Source organism: Grampus griseus, assembly GCF_964374135.1.
Source record: "Grampus griseus genome assembly, chromosome: 8".
NCBI lineage: Eukaryota > Metazoa > Chordata > Mammalia > Artiodactyla > Delphinidae > Grampus > Grampus griseus.
In genome coordinates, this window is record NC_139002.1 from 20,758,367 (window position 1) to 20,777,275 (window position 18,909).

General features: G+C 41.9%; 2 protein-coding genes across 4 annotated transcripts; one reads left to right on the forward strand and one right to left on the reverse strand.

Moving 5' to 3' along the window:
* Positions 1–5,449: 5,449 nt before the first annotated feature.
* On the reverse strand, positions 5,450–16,767 carry SDHD (succinate dehydrogenase complex subunit D). Of its 3 annotated transcripts, none has more exons than XM_082661010.1 (4): positions 16,621–16,767; positions 13,927–14,043; positions 11,055–11,199; positions 5,450–6,446 (listed from the first exon to the last, which is right to left on the reverse strand). In XM_082661010.1, exons 1-4 carry the CDS (start codon positions 16,670–16,672, stop codon positions 6,281–6,283), a joined length of 480 nt encoding a protein of 159 aa, XP_082517136.1. In that variant the 5' UTR covers positions 16,673–16,767; the 3' UTR covers positions 5,450–6,280. The 3 variants fall into 3 exon arrangements, with proteins under 3 accessions (XP_082517136.1, XP_082517137.1, XP_082517138.1); XM_082661011.1 differs by having other exon boundaries at positions 16,630–16,758; XM_082661012.1 differs by lacking the exon at positions 11,055–11,199.
* Positions 16,768–16,792: 25 nt separating this feature from the next.
* On the forward strand, positions 16,793–18,824 carry TIMM8B (translocase of inner mitochondrial membrane 8 homolog B). Its single transcript, XM_082661013.1, has 2 exons — positions 16,793–16,939; positions 18,426–18,824. The coding sequence occupies exons 1-2, from the start codon at positions 16,856–16,858 to the stop codon at positions 18,591–18,593; spliced, it is 252 nt and encodes an 83-aa protein (XP_082517139.1). The 5' UTR covers positions 16,793–16,855; the 3' UTR covers positions 18,594–18,824.
* The last annotated feature ends 85 nt before the right edge of the window (positions 18,825–18,909 follow it).

An 18,909-nucleotide genomic window follows, 5' to 3' on the forward strand; every position in this document is an offset into this window, starting at 1 on the left:
TTTCCCCATTGTCCCCCAGATCCCAGCCTCACCCCCTCTTGCCACCTCTTTCCTTATCTGTCCCTCTGATCTCTCCTCTTTCCCAAGTTCCTTCCTGGATTAGTTCTAGGAACTTCAAATTCTCATTCTATTTTGCAAAACAATTTTTCATACCCCTCAATCTTTGCTCTAAAAGTTGGGCTCACATTTGCCTTTCCCAATCATTACATGCTCAGCAGAACAGAAGGGATTTTCATGTAACTAATGTTTTTAGAAGACTTTCTTTGTGTGTTGGCCCCATTCTCTCAGTTATGATTATACAACACATTTTTTTCCTCCATTACCTCATCACTTAAAATTTCATACAGTAGCAACATATTTGTCTCCATGTCTGTCCCCAGTGCTCAAATGCTAACAATAAGTGAACACACTTTCTGGAGAGTAAGGATGAAGGAGGCTCCAGATACCAACATGCTTTAGTCTAAAAACAAAGATTAAGATAACCAGTCTACGTCCGCTCACTACTGAAACCCACCCAGCTAATTTCATCAAAGAATACAGAGCAGGAAGAGGCCAACCCTAGCAGGATGATAAAATACGCACTACCTGTGTGTGCACTGTTTTATTTTTTTAATTTATTTTTAAAATAAATTTATTTATTTTATTTATTTATTTTTGGCTGCGCTGGGTCTTCGTTGCTGCGCACGGGCTTTCTCTAATTGCAGCTAGCAAGGGTTACTCTTCGTTGCGGTACACAGGCTTCTCATTGCGGTGGCTTCTCTTTGTTTCAGAGCACGGGCTCTAGGCGCGCAGGCTTCAGTAGTTGTGGCACGCGGGCTCTAGAGCGCAGGCTCAGTAGTTGTGTCGCATGGGCTTAGTTGCTCCGCGGCATGTGGGGTCTTCCCGGACCAGGGCTCAAACCCGTGTCCCCTGCATTGGCAGGCGGATTCTTAACCACTGCGTCACCAGGGAAGCCCCACTGTTTTATTTTGTTAATCTATTTTTCTAATTGGAATATATATTCATTGCCAAAAAATAAACATTACAAAAAGATATAATTAACCATTGTTAATAGTATATGTATATATATATATGCACTATATATACACACAAATTTTCAAAACAAAATTGGAATCAAATTATAACTGCCACACTGTTTTTAATTAAAATATAGGAACATAACTTACACATCTTAATTTTAAAGGTTAAATGTTTTTATGATGTGTGCACTTTGGGAGGAAGACAAACTATGAGGAAACTTCTACTAAAATTATTCCTTTAAGTCACATTGCTTGGAATGTTAGATTATATCAAAACAGAACCCGACTATATCATCTTCATCAAGCAATGGACACTTCTTTAATAAGCTATGGTAACCCAAAAAACAATCTGAACCATTAAGGCATGGTAGAAGATCTCAGTGTGTTGCCATCTCTCTGAATGTGTTAAATGGATCACATTTGCTGCAATGAAATAAACTGTTGAGACTAAAATCTGCAATGAAGTGAAATGTGAACCTTATGAAGAAATACTAAGATTAGTAGGCAAAAAAGGCTTATAATTCTTTTTTTTTTTTTTTGCGGGGGGGGCGGGTATGCAGGCCTCTCACTGTTGTGGCCTCTCCCGTTGCGGAGCACAGGCTCCGGACACGCAGGCCCAGCGGCCATGGCTCACGGGGCCAGCCGCTCCGTGGCATGTGGGATCATGTGGGATCTTCCCGGACCGGGGCACGAACCCGTGTTCCCTGCATCGGCAGGCGGACTCTCAACCACTGCGCCACCAGGGAAGCCCCAGTCATTTTTAAAGAGAAAATTGGTAGTACAGAATAAGATTGATCTTTAAATATAGTTTTTGTGCCTTTATCATTCTCTTGAATCAGTCTTAGCAAAAGTTCCTCACTTCTGAAAGTTTCCTGTTGTGCATATTGTTACTCTAAAGCAAGATGTTTTATGTATTTTGGTATCTTTGACTTAAGCCTATATTTAATAACCAATATTCTCCGACAGGTTTTTTTTGTTGTTGCTGTTGTTCATTTCCTAAACTCAAGGCTTAAATTCAGAATAATAAAACTGTTAAGAGGACTTTTACATCCAAACTTTCTTTGGGGTGTCCTAGATGACTATAGTATTTTCTTACCTCATGAAAGGAGAGATACTAAAAATATAAGTTACGTTTTGTATTCTTCATACTTTGGTTAGCTAAAACACTATATGAGCTGACTTTATTTTTTTTTAATTAATTATTTTTGCCTGCATTGGGTCTTCATTGCTGTGCACGGGCTTTCTCTAGTTGTGGCGAGCTGGGTTTACTCTTCGTTGCGGTGCAGAGTCTTCTCATTGCGGTGGCTTCTCTTGTTGTGGAGCAAGGGCTCTAGGTGTGCGGGCTTCAGTAGTTGTGGCACTCAGGCTCAGTAGTTGTGGCTCGCGGGCTCTAGAGCATAGGTTTAGTTGTGGTGCATGGGCTTAGTTGCTCCGCGGCATGTGGGATCTTCCCGGACCAGGGATTGAACCCATGTACCCTGCACTGGCAGGCAGATTCTTAACCACTGAGCCACCAGGGAAGTCCCATGAACTGACTTTAAAATATCCAAGAGCTCTGCTATGGGCTACAGATGTTCAACGGAACTTTTCTTTCTTTAATAACCTATATTCCATTAACCTCTTAATTTTGGACATTCCTAACTATGATAAACCATTCTTGTTGACATGAAAGACAGACTTGTGTTTTAGTGATACCTTACTCAAAAGTAGGAACCACATAAGCTACCTTTTATAATATTATTTCATTGTCTGCTTCCTTTATAACTATGGAGTGCCACTCCAATCTAAATCTAGTTGCCATACTTCCCCTTCATGATAAAGAGTAAGTTCAGTATTGTTCAACAGCTGCTAAACTCTAAGCAAGCTCAGCCACGTTTTAAAAGTTATTCTTGTTGTTTAACATTCTTAGGTGCGTCATAGCAAAGTAATTCCTAAAATTTAGTCTGTCATACTGACAAAAAATGCAAGTCTACAAATTCTCTCTCTTCCTGGATATCTCACAAATCCAAAACTTTTGTAGTGACCTATCCCTCCACTACCATATCTAATTTTCCACTACCATATCTAATTTTCCACTACCATACCTAATCTACTCCACTACCATATCTAATTTTCCTTCAAAAATTAATGACATGACTTCCCATTTTTCATTTTTTACAACAAAAAAATTGGGCTAGGCTCGCTCCTCTCTCGATCTTTCATACCCCAGTATAACTTATTGATTCTAAGTTCTAGATAACTCTTGAATTTATTTTCATCCTCACTACTACTACCTTCAGAATTCATAATTGCTTTCTGGATCACTGAATTAACCTGTTTCCTCCTTCAAATCCACACTGTGCACAGCTGCCAGCACAACCTATTTAAAATAAACATCTGGGGCTTCCCTGGTAGCGCAGTGGTTGAGAATCCGCCTGCCAATGCAGGGGACACGGGTTCGAGCCCTAGTCCGGGAAGATCCCATATGCCACGGATCAACTAAGCCCGTGTGCCACAACTACTGAGCCTGTGCTCTAGAGCCTGCAAGCCACAACTACTGAAGCCCGCGCACCTAGAGCCCGTACTCCACAACAAGAGAAGCCACCGCAACGAGAAGCCCGTGCACCGCAACGAAGAGTAGCCATCGCTTGCCACAACTAGAGAAAAGCCTGTGTGCAGCAACGAAGACCCAACGCAGCCAAGAATAAACAAATAAATAAATTAAAAAAATAAAATATACATCTGACCATGTCATTTGCATAATTAACAATCTTCAGTGACTCAGTTCTCTCAATTACTTACCATGGCATAGAAGGTCCTCTACAATCAGTCCCTCTCTACGTTGCAATCGTACCGAATCACGTGCAATCTTCTGCCTGGTCTATCTACCATCCTCTAGCCTCCTCACACCTCACCCCAGCTTCCTTGGCCTCGTATCAGCTCCTTATCTTTCAGAATCCAGGTCAAGACTCTTGTCTCCCATGAAACTTGCAAGCAAATTCTTCCTGTACCCTTTGTTACATCACTGCTCAATGTGCTTAACTATTCTTGCACTTATTACACTGTACTGCAATCATTTATCTGTTGCCCCAATTAGACTATGAATTCTTTCTAAGGGGAGAGAAATTCCTACCTCTTTAGCCACAGTACCTGGCACAGTGCCAATTACACAAGATACTTAATACCTACCAAATGAATGTTGACTTCTACAATATGTTTTGAAATTGACTCCTACTTTCCACTGTCACTGTCTTCTACCTCTATCTTCTTATACATCCTTCTGCCTCTAGTTCATCAACCTTCCTAATGCTGCCTAAATTCCTTCTGAAGCACAATTCTGATCATGTCCTGCCTAACCTCAGAAACGTCTTATTGCTGTTAGACCCTGCCTCATCTTCGCTGCCGCTCCAGCAACTCACAGCAACCCACTGATTTTCCAAAGTGACAGCTCAGCTCCAACCTAATTACAAAACTGACCAGGACGTGGGGCAGGTCCACTCTAACCAGCCTCCACTCTAACATTCAATCATGATCTAATGAAGCTTATTAGCATTAGACACCGTTCCAAAGCCAAACTACGATCTGATGGTATTGGTGATAGCTACTCTATGGAAAAATCCATTTCCCCACTCCATTTGACAGCAGTGGTGTACTGGGGGCTGGAGGGATGGGGGAGCAGTGGGGGGGTGGTGAGGAATGACTCTAAGGGGGATCACTATAGAGAATTTTAAAACAATAACAAAACTGACTAAAGGTCAGTCCGCTTTTTTATCATCATAATGAACCACCAATTCTAAATCAAGTCAGTAATAAAATACTCCTCCCTGCCAAGGCGGACTGGCCCACCACCATGACTCCTTGGTGAACTACTGCTACTCAGGCATCACCCCCTTCTGAAACCTTTAACCTGCCCCAAAACAGAATTAACCACCTCTTCCTAAACCCTTAATAAATATCCTACAAGGTTGTAGGCACATTAAGGGGACCTTATCTTTAACCTCCAGCATGAACACTTACCCTTCTAGCCAGCTCCCCTTCGATAGTTTGCCTCAGTTATCCAGTAAGGTCCTCAGTGAGTGAAATGCACCAACTCCCATTTCATCTACATTGCTAGATGAAACCATCATGCATTACACTCATCCCTTAAGACCAGATTAACTGCATACAGTATAAAATTTGAATATAAAGGCTGGCAACCACAGAACACCATAATCTGGACCTAATTCTGATTCCTACTACTTAATCTTATTACTTTCCTCATACCAAACTACTTATACTCAGTATATTTCTGCCTATTACATGTAAGTCTTTTCTGTATTACAGCACTTTGTATCTGATTTACCTAACTGCTAAACTCAGAAGGAAATTTAAACACTCAGTCCTGTTTCCGTGCTATAGATGCAATAGACACTCAGTTCTACTGAATAAAACTATGGACAATTAAGACATAAAAGAGTAGAATAAATTTTTATTATACAGCATTTTTATTTTTAAAAAAACTTTACCTTCATAGAATACATTTTCACATTAGAGAGTCCCACGGTGGGAAAACAACAACTTATTACTTACAATTTTATATTTGTGAACAGATTATTTTAGGACCAGTAAAATAAACACATTTGAGGATTAGGTCTCCATTTAGAACCTGTAACAATTTGAAACATCTATAAAGGGACCTCCTCCCTACATGAAACGTCTCTATATTCAGAAACTCTCCAGGTTCTTCTTCCTAGGATCTAGAAATCAGTAATGTGAAATATCAGCATTTCTAATTTTCAAATCTCCCTAGGACACGTAACCATCAGTAACTGGTATCGACTGAAAAGGGGGGGGGGGATGTTTACAAAAACAAAACACTGCCTAATTTTCTGCAAAGTCTTTACTTATGAATTAACAGTCGTTCCCTTTCTCCATCATCCTAGGGCAAATATAGAAGTTTGATCAAATATTGAGAGTAATAAAACTGAATTCCCTTTAAATGTCTGATAAATTAACAGGCAAAGGCTCATATATAATGTTTAGTTATACTGTGAGTCTTCTGAGAAGCTGTGAGACACCCCATTAACTCTCCAGAATACAAAACTCAGTCTCACAACTTCTTGGATACAATTTCTCTCAAATCTTTCTTCAAAGATTAAACTCTAAACATAACTGGCTGATTAGGAGAAGAGGTTTACCAGCAGACTAATCTGTTATTTCCTTCTTATTGTGAGTTGAAATGGCATGACATAGCAGAGGCAAGCAGGTGTACAATCAATTCTCAAGGTGTTAAGTCTAAAGGGTCAGAGCTTCCACAGCATAGCCACAGCTTTGCAGATGCCCACATCATGATAGTTGAAATAACAAAGCCCAGCAAAGGTGAACGCCGAGAGCACCAAAAAGCCTGCCTTGGCAGCTTTCTGCAACGCAGCCCCTCGAACATAGTCAGTAACAACTTGTCCAATGCCCCTAAAGAAAAAAAAAATCACAGTACAAATGAAAAACCACAAGTGATGTTAGAAGGCTATTCGGTTAACTTGGCTGCAAAAAAAATAATCAGTCAAGTCAAAATGCAACTCATGGTAACAAAAATCATAAACCAAAATGAAGGAATCAAGTGTACCCTAACAATAAAGACACCTTCCTATTCTTCAGATTCAATTTTCGAGTCGTTTATATCAAAGACAGTAACTAATTCCTACTCTATTTATAAAATTTTGTTTTTTATTTTTAAACCCAAACAAATGGCCTACAGACTTTTTCATTAATTGAAAAAGAATTTATTAAGCAGATATGTGCCAGAATCTGTTACAGATGTTGAGAGTACAGCAAATAAGACAGCATTCCTGCCCTTATGGAACAAACATTTTAGTGAAGAGAAAGAAAAAGTACATACGTGCTATGAAGAAATATTTTAGAAAGGATGGCTTGAATGAAAAGAACACCCCAAACAAAAGTAACAATGACCTTGGCATCTCTGAGGAATCGTAGAAAGGTTATGTGGCTGGAGAAGAGAGAGACCAGAAGGCAGGGGCAGATCGTATAGGGGCTTGAAGGTCATAACAAGGAGTTTGAATTTTACTCGAAATACAACGGGAAACCACAGCTGTGCTTTAAGTAGGCAGTGACCAAAGTAAGCAGTGACCTAATTTTACTTTTTAAGTAACAGTTCTATTGAGATATAATTCATGTACCATAAAATTAACAATTCTGTGGCTTTTAGTGTACTCACACAGAGTTGTGCAACACCATCACTGTTTAATCCCAGAACATTTTCATCAGAAACAAACTCTGTACCCTTTAGCCCATTAAGCAATCACTAATTTGTTTTCTGTCTCTACATATTTGCTAATTCGGGACACTTTTCATAAATGAAATCATACAATATACGGCCTTTTGTGTTGAGTTTCTCTCACTCAGCATAACATTTTCAAGGTTCAGCCATGTTGCACCACGGATCAGCACTTTAGTCTTTGTATGGCCAAATAATCTTCCTTTGTAAAAACATATCACATTTTGTTTAGCTATTCATCAATTAAGACACATCTGGACTGTTTCGCCTCTTTGGCTATTATATAATAACACTGCTATGAACATTATTGTACAAGTTTTTGTGTGCGTGGGGACATATGTTTTCAATTTTGGTAGGTATACACCTAAAAGTGAAATTGTCAAGTCATATAGCAACTCTCTGTTGTTAACTCATATTATAACTCTGTTATAATAACTTTTGTTAGACCTGCCAAACTGTCTTCCAAGGTAGCCGCAACGTTTTACATTCCCAGCAGAGGTATATGAGGACTCCCACTTCTCAACACTCATCATTGTCCATCTTTTTGATTACAGCCATCCTGGTAAAGTGTACAGTGGTGTAAAGTGGTATCTCAATGATATGTAAAGTCGGTGTAAAGCGTAAAGTGGTATAAAGTGTAAGGTGTGAAGTGGTATCTCAATGAGGTTTTGATTTGCATTTCTCTAATAACAAACAATGTTGAGCATTTTTTCATGTGCTTATTTTCCATTTGCATATCTTCTTTGGATAAATGTAATTTTACCTTTTAAAAAGGTCACTCTGGCTATATGTGGTGAAAGGACAGTGCGGGCAGAAGGGTGGCAAGAACAGAAATAAAAAACTAGTTAGGAAGCAGCCGGAGTAGCCTAGGCAAGGCTGCTGGCTTAACTTGGCTCAGACTACGTTCTGAGGAGAGAACTAACGCAAGCTGATGGACTGGTTGTGGGGTTAAGACAAAAAGTAATACCTAGAATGACTCCCAGGATTTTTGGCTTGAACAACAAGATTTAATTGAATTAGGGAAGAACGGGAGAGAAGGAGGTTTTGAGGGGAAATCAAAAGAGATTTCGGGGGGGGGCGGAAAGAGTGATTTTTGGCAATATTAAATTTGGGATGACTATTAGACATCCAAGTGGATAAGTCGGTCAGACAACTTGGAAATACAAGTCTGCAGTTCAGGAAAAGAAGTCTGATCTGAGCTCACCTTGGAAAAGTGTGTAAACAGAGAAATTTTAAAAAGCCTAGAATGAGCCTGGAGGTCAGACCTTTATTATTCAGAGGTCAGACAAGAGGAAAAGGAGCTGACAGAGGAGACTGAGAAAGTACAGCTGGTAAGGTAGAAGAAAACAAGGTGAGTATAGCATCTAGGAAGCCAAAGAAAATTTACTTAAGGAGAGGACGGTCGATTAAGTTGAATGCTGCTGAGTTTCAAGTGGAGGACAGAGAATGGACAACTGGATTTGGAAAAAATGAAGGTCTTTAGTGATTTTGATAAGAATGACTTCAGTTACACAGTTGGGATAAAAAGCCCAATTAATGTGGGTTAAAAAAGATGGGATGCTGGGCTTCCCTGGTGGCGCAGTGGTTGAGAGTCCGCCTGCTGACGCAGGGGACACGGGTTCGTGCCCCGGTCCGGGAAGATCCCACATGCTGCGGAGCGGCTGGGCCCGTGAGCCATGGCCGCTGAGCCTGCACGTCCGGAGCCTGTGCTCCACAACGGGAAAGGCCACAACAGTGAGAGGTCTTCGTACCGCCAAAAAAAAAACCAGCAGATTGGATGCTAAGGAACTAGTGCACAATTATAGACAATTCTTTCAAGTCTTTTCTGTGTATGTTTGAAAAAGGAAGAGAGAATCAGTAAGGTAATTGGAAAAGTCAATCGTAATTTTTAGAATGTATGACTTTAGGGCTTCCCTGGCGGTCCAGTGGTTAAGACTCCACACTTCCACTTCAGGGGGCACGGGTTCAATCCCTGGTTGGGGAACTAAGATCCCATATGCCACACAGCACGGCCAAAAAAGAAAATGTATGACTTTAGATTTATCTCTTTTTTTTTTTTTAGATTTATCTCTTATTCTGATTTTTCACCGATTTAGATGGATCTCCTTTCAAGAAACACACATCAGAGAAATCCTACTGTAGCTGTGAGCTAGTATTTCCATATGCAACTGGAATCTTTTATTGTGAGAGGTCTATCTGGTTAAAGGGTAATTCTAACCAACCCTAGAAAACTAGGTAAGCAAAATCACCTTTAATACTAGCTAGAAAATGATTCTGACAAGTTACTTAACTTCCCTGGGGTTTAGTTTCTACAACTGTAAAACAATAGAGTTGGTTAAGATACTCCCCCAAGTGCTTTCAGTTCTAACAATCCAAAAAAAACCTCCCCCACCCATGACAGCATATTGTCCTTGCAAAACAACATAAAAGGGACAACTTAAGGAACCCAATTGTTATTAACAAACTTTCTAGAAGGTTCATTAACTTAGAAAGTCTAACAAACTACACTGGGTAAAATAAATAAAAACTGGAAATTCATCCATTCGACAAATATTTACTTAGTGCTATGTGTGAGATACTGCCCTAGGCACTAAAGATACAACAACAAATAAAAACAATCAAAACTCCTATTACATTTCTTTTTTTAAAAAGAGCAAAACTGAACTATAGTGTCTAGTGATGCACATTTGGGTAATAAAACTATGATGAAATGTAAGAAAACGATTGCTATAAAAATCAGGATAAAATTTTTTCTGGTGGGGGGATGTTGAACCATTATGACTGAGATACAACACAAGGAAGAGGCTCCTGCAGTAGGTGGCAAAGGTCTATTTCTTGACCTGGGGGGTATTACTGTTATAATAATTCACTAAGTCATAGATTTGATTCTTATGATTTTCTGTATCTGTGCTTTCATTCTCGTGAGGGGAGACAAGAAATATACAAGATAAACAGATTATAAAGTATATTAGAATGAAATAAGTGCTACTGAGACAATAAAGACAGGGGAGAGGGATAAGGAATGTTGGGAGAGACACTGCAATTTTGAGTAAGTCGTTAGAGACGGCTTCATTGAGAAGGTAGCATTTAAGATGTGAAGGAAATGAGGCAACAAGCCAAGTACATAACTAGGAAAAGTTTCAAGTAGAAGGAACTGTAAGAGTAAAGCCCTGAGGCCTGGAGTGACCCAGGTGTGTTCAAGAATTAGCAAGGAAGCCAGTGTGAATGTGACAGAAAATCGTTGCAAATGTGACAGAAAGAAAGAGGGGGCAAGACCATATAGAGTCTGTAGATCACTGTAAGAACTCTGCCTTTTAGTTTAAGTAAGATTAGGAGACAATGAAGGGTTTCAAGGAGTGTCTGGACCTGTCTTAATATTTTAACAGGATCACAGGGGCTGCTGTGTTGAGAACAGACAGGAGACCAGTTAGGAGACTACTTCTGGAATCAAGCATGATGACCAGGTTTGGGGCTTGAACAAACAGAAGAATGGAAACGTCATTAATTCAAATGGGCAAGAATACTGGAGGAAGAGATCTGGGGAAGATCAGGAACTCAGTTTTATGACATGCTGTGTTCAAAATGTGTACAGATATGAAAGCGAAGACATCAAATAGGCATGTGGATACATAAATCTGGGCATATAAATAGTTTACATATGTTTTAAGGTTCTCTTCAGATCTTCAGTATCTCAACCAACTTCTCCCTCATATGCAATAGTGAGACAAGCTCACAGCAAACAAATTGAGCAGACAATGTAATACTGAAAGGACTGCTGTACTTGCCAGTGACTATGAAGAGTGAGGGTTGCAGCCAGAGAGTAGTCCACCGCAGAGCAAGGATTCAAATAAGCAGCTGGAATTAGGCCCAGGAGCAAAACACTGACAACCCTCTCACCAGTCCAGTGGAGAGACGCAGCCTTGGAACCAGCTGTAGAAAGGAAGGACGAGATTCATAAGAGTTGCAGGGGGAAACACACATCTCAGTATTTGCCACAAAATAACCCACTGACATAATGGCAAACAGAATGCATGGAAGACTTAACTCTGAGCATAAACAGGGTAAGATAAAGGTAAGTGAGAGATGCAATCTCCTTTCTTTGAAGTCTTTCAGCACAGGGTGTCTCAACACCTACATATGTTAATCAGAAGACAGATCCACTTTGCTTATAGGCAAGAAGATGGACAAAATATCTTTGCAGAATTACCAATCTTGGACTTCAGTGTAATAGACAGATACCTTATGAATGTAAGTTGGTGACACCTATGGAATTCCTTTAAAACATCACTCTTTTGTTTACACCTAATCAAAAGTAAAGTAATATTGTAAGTAAAGTAATATTAAAGTAAGTAAAGTAATATTAAAAATCCTCCCAAAAGAAAATTAAACCAGCCAACTCAAAGAGAAGCAAAGTTCTCGGGCTTCCCTGGTGGCGCAGTGGTTAAAAATCTGCCTGCCAGGGGCTTCCCTGGTGGTGCAATGGTTGAGAGTCCGCCTGCCGATGCAGGGGACACGGGTTCATGCCCCGGTCCGGGAGGATCCCACATGCTGCGGAGCCGCTGAGCCTGCGCTCCGCAACGGGAGAGGCCACAACAATGAGAGGCCCACGTACCAGGGGGGAAAAAAAAAAAATCTGCCTGCCAATGCAGGAGACACAGGCTCGAGCCCTGGTCTGGGAAGATCCCACATGCCGAGGAGCAACAAAGCCCATGTGCCACGACTACTGAGCCTTCACTCTAGAGTCCGTGAGCCACAACTACTGAAGCCCGCGTGCCTAGAGCCTGTGCTCCGCAACAAAAGCCACCGTGATGAGAAGCCCGCACACCGCAACGAAGAGTAGCCCCTGCTCGCCGCAACTAGAGAAAGTCCGCCCACAGCAACGAAGACCCAACAGAGCCAAAAATAAATAAATAGATAGATAGAAGCAAAGTTCTACTGTCAACTTTTAGGGTCATGGTTCTTCTTCTGTTCCGTTACTTATAAATAGCCAAAAATAGATATGGAATGTGAAAACTTCTTTTATTTATTTTTTTATACACTTATTTATTTTTATTTATTTATTTTTGGCTACACTGGGTTTTCATTGATGTGCACGGGCCCTCTCATCCAAGCTGCGGTGAGCGGGGACCACTCTTCGTTGCGGTGCGCAGGCTTCACACTGGGGTGGTTTCTCTTCTTGCGGAGCACGGGCTCTAGATGCACAGGCTTCAGCAGTTGTGGCTCACAGGCTCAGCTGTTCCGCGGCATATGGGATCTTCCTGGACCAGGGCTCAAACCTGTATCCCCTGCACTGGCAGGTGGATTGCTAACCACTGGACCACCAGGGAAGTCCCTGAAAACTTCTTTTAAACAAGTGAAAATAAAATGGGCTTTAAACATCTCTTTGAGAGCCTCTACCTTTTTTTGGTTACACATCCCATTGGGAATCTAATAAAAGGATGGAGCTACTTCCTGGAAAAGTGCACATAGATACACACATTAAAAACTGTGTAGGGGGACTTCCCTGGCAGTCCAGTGCTTAAGACTCTGCGCTCCCAATGCAGGGGGCGCAGGTTTGATCCCTGGTCAGGGAAATAAGATCCCACATGTTGCGCAGCATGGCCAAAAAATTTTTTTAAAAAAAATTTTTTTTTTTTTGGTGGCGCAGTGGTTAAGAATCTGCCTGCCAATGCAGGGGACACGGGTTTGAGCCCTGGTCCGGGAAGATCCCACATGCCGCAGAGCAACTAAGCCCGGGCATCACAACTACTGAGCATGCGCTCTAGAGCCACGAGCCACAACTACTGAGCCCACGTGCCTAGAGCCCGTGCTCCACAAGAGAAACCACCGCAATGAGAAGACCGCACACCACAATGAAGACTAGCCCCTGCTCGCCACAACTAGAGAAAGCCTGTGTGCAGCAATGAAGACCCAATGCAGCCATAAATAAATAAATAAATAAATAAATTTTAAAAATAAAGACTGTGTATACAACTTTGGGGGAACTTCCTTTAGTCCCATGCACCCCAAGTTAAAACCACTCTGCTAAATCTAACTGAACAAAGTTCAGAAACAAAAACTTTTCAAAGATAACATAATTCTAAAAAGCAGGAAAACTATACTTGCCTAAATACTCATAACTCAGATGCAATTATAACTGGTAGACTTAAGAATCAAAAGAAGTCTTCTCTGTAAAATACTGACCTTTCTAGACTTTAAAAATGAAAATACAGTTAACTTGTTATTCACCTACAGATTTTCTAAGATTTAATACCTAAACAGTATTCATCCAAGAAATGCCATGATTTTAATATCAACCTAAATAAAAATAAGCATGTCAATTACAGCTATAAATATGCATGATTTTTTAAACTGTCTACTATGCCAAATTATTTGGATCTGGCTCCTCTCCATTAGCTACATAAATAAAAGTAACTAAACTATATTGAACAGATTCTTCCCACAGAACTATTTTCTTTTCAAAAAATTAAAAAATTTAAAAAGACTTAGACCAGAAGTTTCTGTATGAGTGTAAATGGCATGATTCAACCATGCTAGCATTGTGTGCCCAGGTGTAGCCTAGGTCTTCATTTGACAGAGTTGGACACAAGAGTTCCTCTCAGAGACAGCAAGTCCTGCCAAAGGCATGACAATCAGCCCAGATGAAGATGGACATACAATGGTGGCTGGGTGACAGGTGAATGTGCTGTATTCCACACCATCCTGGGGTTGATCGGTCCTGGAGAAATGCTGAGACATGAGCCGGTCTGACCACTGGGGTTCGGAGGAAGAGAGCTAAGGAAAGAGACATAAGGGGGATCATAAGCACCTCTCCTTTAACAGGATTGACAGACTTTCTAAATGACCATAGGCAAGCGATTTAACCCCAAACAGGGAATGACCAACTCATCTGTACAATGAGGATGGTGTCTATTTCACTGGGTTGCTATGAGATTAGACTAAGTAGCCATGGAAATATTGAAAAATCAATGAACACTTACATAAAAGGGCTTCACTTTGACTAATTAAAAAAAATAACTTACAGCTCCTTTCTTCTCCCATTTATTCATCTATTCATCCAACAAACATTTAATACATGCAAGATTATGCTCTGCACTATAGCAAGAGAGATAAAAGACAAAGTCTTTGTCTTCAGGGAATTCAGTCTAGTTTGGGAAATACCATCTTCCTTTTCAAGATCAATTTCTCTGCTTGCACTCTTGAACCCATCCCTTTCTGTCCTCTTTTAGATCTTGTCTCTTGGTTTAAAAATAGGCAGACCTAGGTACACCCAACCCTACCAATGCTGCTGTGAGACGATGAGCAATTAAGTTAAATAGGCTCTCCAAGAGTCAATGTCCTCTCTTTCGTAAAATGAAAATACTGGTAGTTACTTCATAATACTCCGTTGAAAATTTTAAAATATATGTAAAATGTTCAGCATAATTCCCAGAATGTTATAAGCACTCGATAAAACGTAATTTTTCTCCTATATCTTTAACCTCTCCTTCCTTCCTACTGACCATTTTCCCTCAACTGATGTAATATAATTAACCCTTCCCTTGATCCTATGTCCTCTAATGCCCATGCGCTCTTCCCCTGCTCCCTTTCTTCACTTTCCAAACATGCTTCTTTAAAGTGTTGTCTAAATCACCTCAACTTCCTCATTTCCTTATCATTCTTCAACTCTGAAACTCGTCTTTATCCCCACCAAAGCTGCTTTAGTAAGTCACCAATGGTCTCCTGTAGCCACATCCAATAGACACTGTTTAGTCTTCATCTTATTGGGCTTTCTGCATCACATGGCACTGGTGGCCTCTCCTCCCTTCTCTTCTCTGAAAGAACTCTCTTCTGCTTCTCCTTTTGATTCTCTCCTCTGCAGCCGCTCTTAAATGTTTGCCCAGGATTCCATCATCTGCCCATTGCTCTCCTTGCTTCCTATGCCCACCCCTAGACATTTTGTCCACTCAACTTCTAGTGCCTTTAAGCTGATGAAACCCAACTCTGTATCCCCAGGCCTGATATCTCCCCAGAGTTTCAGAAGTTTAAGTGCCTGGAAGGCCTCTCCCCTGAGATACCCCACATGGTCCTCAAACTTACCATGGCAAAAACTAAAATCACCCTTCAACTCACTTTCTCATTTAAACTTGCCCCCCATCTACATGCTTACCACTTTATTTAATGACATCCCAGCCACTCTTTCACTTTACCCAGAAATCTGGAAGTCATGTAGGACATTCCCTCTAAATTCAGTCAAATGCCAAATCATACTGATGTATCTCCTAACATTTCCTGAGACAATCTTCTCTTATGTACAACTTTCCAAGTTCAGGACCTCACTATCCTTGCCAACACGGCTACAACAGTGTCTCAACTCGTCTCCCTGACTTATGTCTCAGCCTGCCCCATTTCCCATGATGGCCGTCTACCACATTGTTACCAAAGTGGTCAATGTAAACTGCAAATCTGTGTCAAATCTTTCAAGGGCTCCCCTTCACACGAAGTAAAATGCATACTCCAAATCAAGACAAGTTCTTCTGTGATTTGACTTCAGTTCACCTTTCCAGAACCATCTCACTCCTCATCTTGCGCTTCACACTCTAATATCTGATTTGTTTTGTTTTCTCTCATAACAAGCAGTTTCTACACCTTCATCATTCTTTTGCTCATCCCAGTAGCCCTAACTGTAATGCCCTTCTTCCTGTGGCCTTCCTTACCCTCAACACTCAAATCAGGCACACCTCCTTCAAGAACCCAGACAGGGTGATCCTTCCAAAACACACAGCTAATATATTCTTCCTCTGGACTGGCATACAATTTACTTACTGCACAGTTTTCTCTTTATGTTACATTATGCTTATATGTGTTTTCTCTACAAAAACGAAAACTCTTTGAGGGCTGGAACTATGTTTTTTCACATTTGTAACCCAACCATACTACAGTGCCTGGAATAACACACATGCCCACTTCTATAATTATCGAACTCAACTCCAAGGGAAATAGGCAAGACGTGGATTGGGACTTTGACCCTGACACTCTTTTGCGATTCAGGGAGGGAGCACTCTAAAAACAGCCAATGGGGAGAAAAAGAGAACTCATGTGAATAGCCTCTGCAAGACTATAACTTTCAAATTACCCCATCACCACGTCAGCCCAGAGCAGGGGAGATATGCTCTCGGGTAAACATCTGGGCCCGCAGGCAACGCTGGTGATGCCGTGGTTTCGGCAGGAGCCAGAGCTGCCAAAGGGAAGGAGGAGGGACACCCCCGCCCCGCCCCACCCCACCCCCGCTCAAAAGGTCTCACCGCCCAGCAGACGAATCCTCACCGCATTCCCTTCCCCCTAAGCACCTCCGGCTGCCAGGACCCTCACCTCGCCCACCTCCGGCACCGCAGAGGACACTCAGCCTCCAGAGAGTCGCCATGTCGCTCGGGAAGGCTCAAGGTCATCCAGCAACCCGGAAGCAGTCATATGACAACATCCACCCGCAACGACGAAAGAAAACGAGGAAACGGAAAACGCCGGGTGAACCGGAAGTCGGTATTGGCTCGGTCCCGCCGCACATGCGCACACAGCTCGTCGGAAGGTCCCGAGCTCGACGCAGGCAATGGCGGAGCTGGGTGAGGCGGATGAAGCGGAGTTGCAGCGCCTGGTGGCGGCGGAACAGCAGAAGGCGCAGTTCACTGCACAGGTGCGGGGACAGGGACCAGTGTGAAGAGAAAAGAGGGTGAAGTACAGGTTCCGGGTACCCGCGGAGCTCTGAACGGTGGCGGGGCGGTGCGGCCGCCCTATGCTCCGTGCCTGCTGCGCCCGGTTCTGCTCACGAAAGAAACGAGTCTCTCCTGCCGCTGGTGACCCATAGTGCTCAGGTACCCTCTAAGCAAGGCTGTAGTGGGGGGAAAGAGAAGGTGTAAAGCGAAGAAAGCCGCGGGCGACACAAAGGCACGGGAGCCTAGCTTGGCGGTGAGCTCTCTGGGCTGGCATTCGGAAGATTCCGGTTCTAAGCTTGCCTCTGCCCCTTACAGGTCACGTGCCCATAGACAAAACGCCCGTCCACTGTAAGTCTTGGTTTCGCAGTCGCCCGCTGCCTCACTGGATATCGAGGATCATATGCAATAATGTATTGGAAAACGATAGAGCAGTAGAGCATTATTGGATCAAGGTGGGCTCTGAAGTAGTCGGTCTAGACTGTAGTTTAGAACAAGAGTTTTGGAGCATGGTTCCAACCGCGGCGTTGCCCCTTTCTAGCTGCATGACTAACCCTAAACCTAGTTACTTAACCGTGCCTCTTAAACGGAGGTGACAGTCATCTTTTAGGACCGCAGAAAGGATTGACTGCTTAGTACCCAGCCTCCCAGAGTAGTTAAGCCCTTGGTAAATGGTTATTCCCCCGTGTTGGGAGGAGGGGGGGAGGGGGTGGGAAGGGGAGAGTTCGCTGAATATAAGTAGCAAGAACCCTGGTTAGAAATCTTTGGGTGCTGAACATTATGAAAGTGCACACATTTTCTGTGCCTGTGTGTGCATTTTTCTGTAGATTGGGCCCGTAACCTTCATCGGATTCTCAGATATGTCCATGACCCCGAAAAGGTTAAGAACTACTTAAGAATAGGTTTAGAATGAGATGAGTGCAGTGGTTTGGGGGAATTAATTGGTACCATAGCCTCCCAGCTTACGCTGGTGCTAGTTTGGAAATATAAAAGAAGGTATTAATCCTGCCTGAGATTTTCTATCTGACTAAGGAAGTGACACAATTAGAAAATAATAGGCAGTGCTCTCAAGGAGGTAATAATTTAAACTGTGGAAAAATCTTTAGGGAGGAGTATTGAGAGTCAAGTTGAGTATGCTGTGTGTGGACCTCATTGAAACAGATGGGTTGGGTGTTAAATAAGGGAGTGCCCTCAGTGGCTAACAGAGAAACTGATGCATTAGGGTGACTTGATGGAAAGTACATATTTTTTAATTACTAAGAAAAATAGAAAAGGAGAGAATAAAAGGATTGTTTCAATGTAGGGATGAGGAGTTGGTCCATATTGGTGACAAATTAGAAGTGAGGAGAGAGTCAAAGAATAGTTTAGTCAGGTGACAGAAAATGAGAAAAATGGGAAGGAAATAAGAAAATTCATAGAGTTAGGCCTGTCTGCAGACCCCAAGTTGTTACTATTTTTCTTTCTTCTTAGGTGCATCACTTCATGGAGTTATGTTGGGATAAATGTGTGGAGAAGCCAGGGAATCGCCTAGACTCTCGCACAGAAAATTGTCTCTCTAGCTGTGTGGACCGCTTCATTGACACTACTCTTGCTATCACCAGTAGGTTTGCCCAGATTGTACAGAAAGGAGGGCAGTAGGCCACCCCGTGGGAGAATGACTGAAGAAGCAAAAGACTTATTATTAAGCAGGTTGAAGGGCCAGCAGGGGAATGTTGTCAACCCATTGTCAGGTTAACTTCAGGCTGTTACCAAGCCTGTTGGTGCTAAAAAGTAAGAGATCAAATGTTCAAAAAGTGAAATTTATTTATTGGGAATTCAGAAATTCCATCTTGTATCACAACGATTATTCAATAAATGTGAATTCTCCAACTCTCTTTTTTTAAATCCCATTTTAGGGTTTAATATATAGATCTCTGATTGGCAGGAACATTAGAAACAACTATGTTCCAAGGCC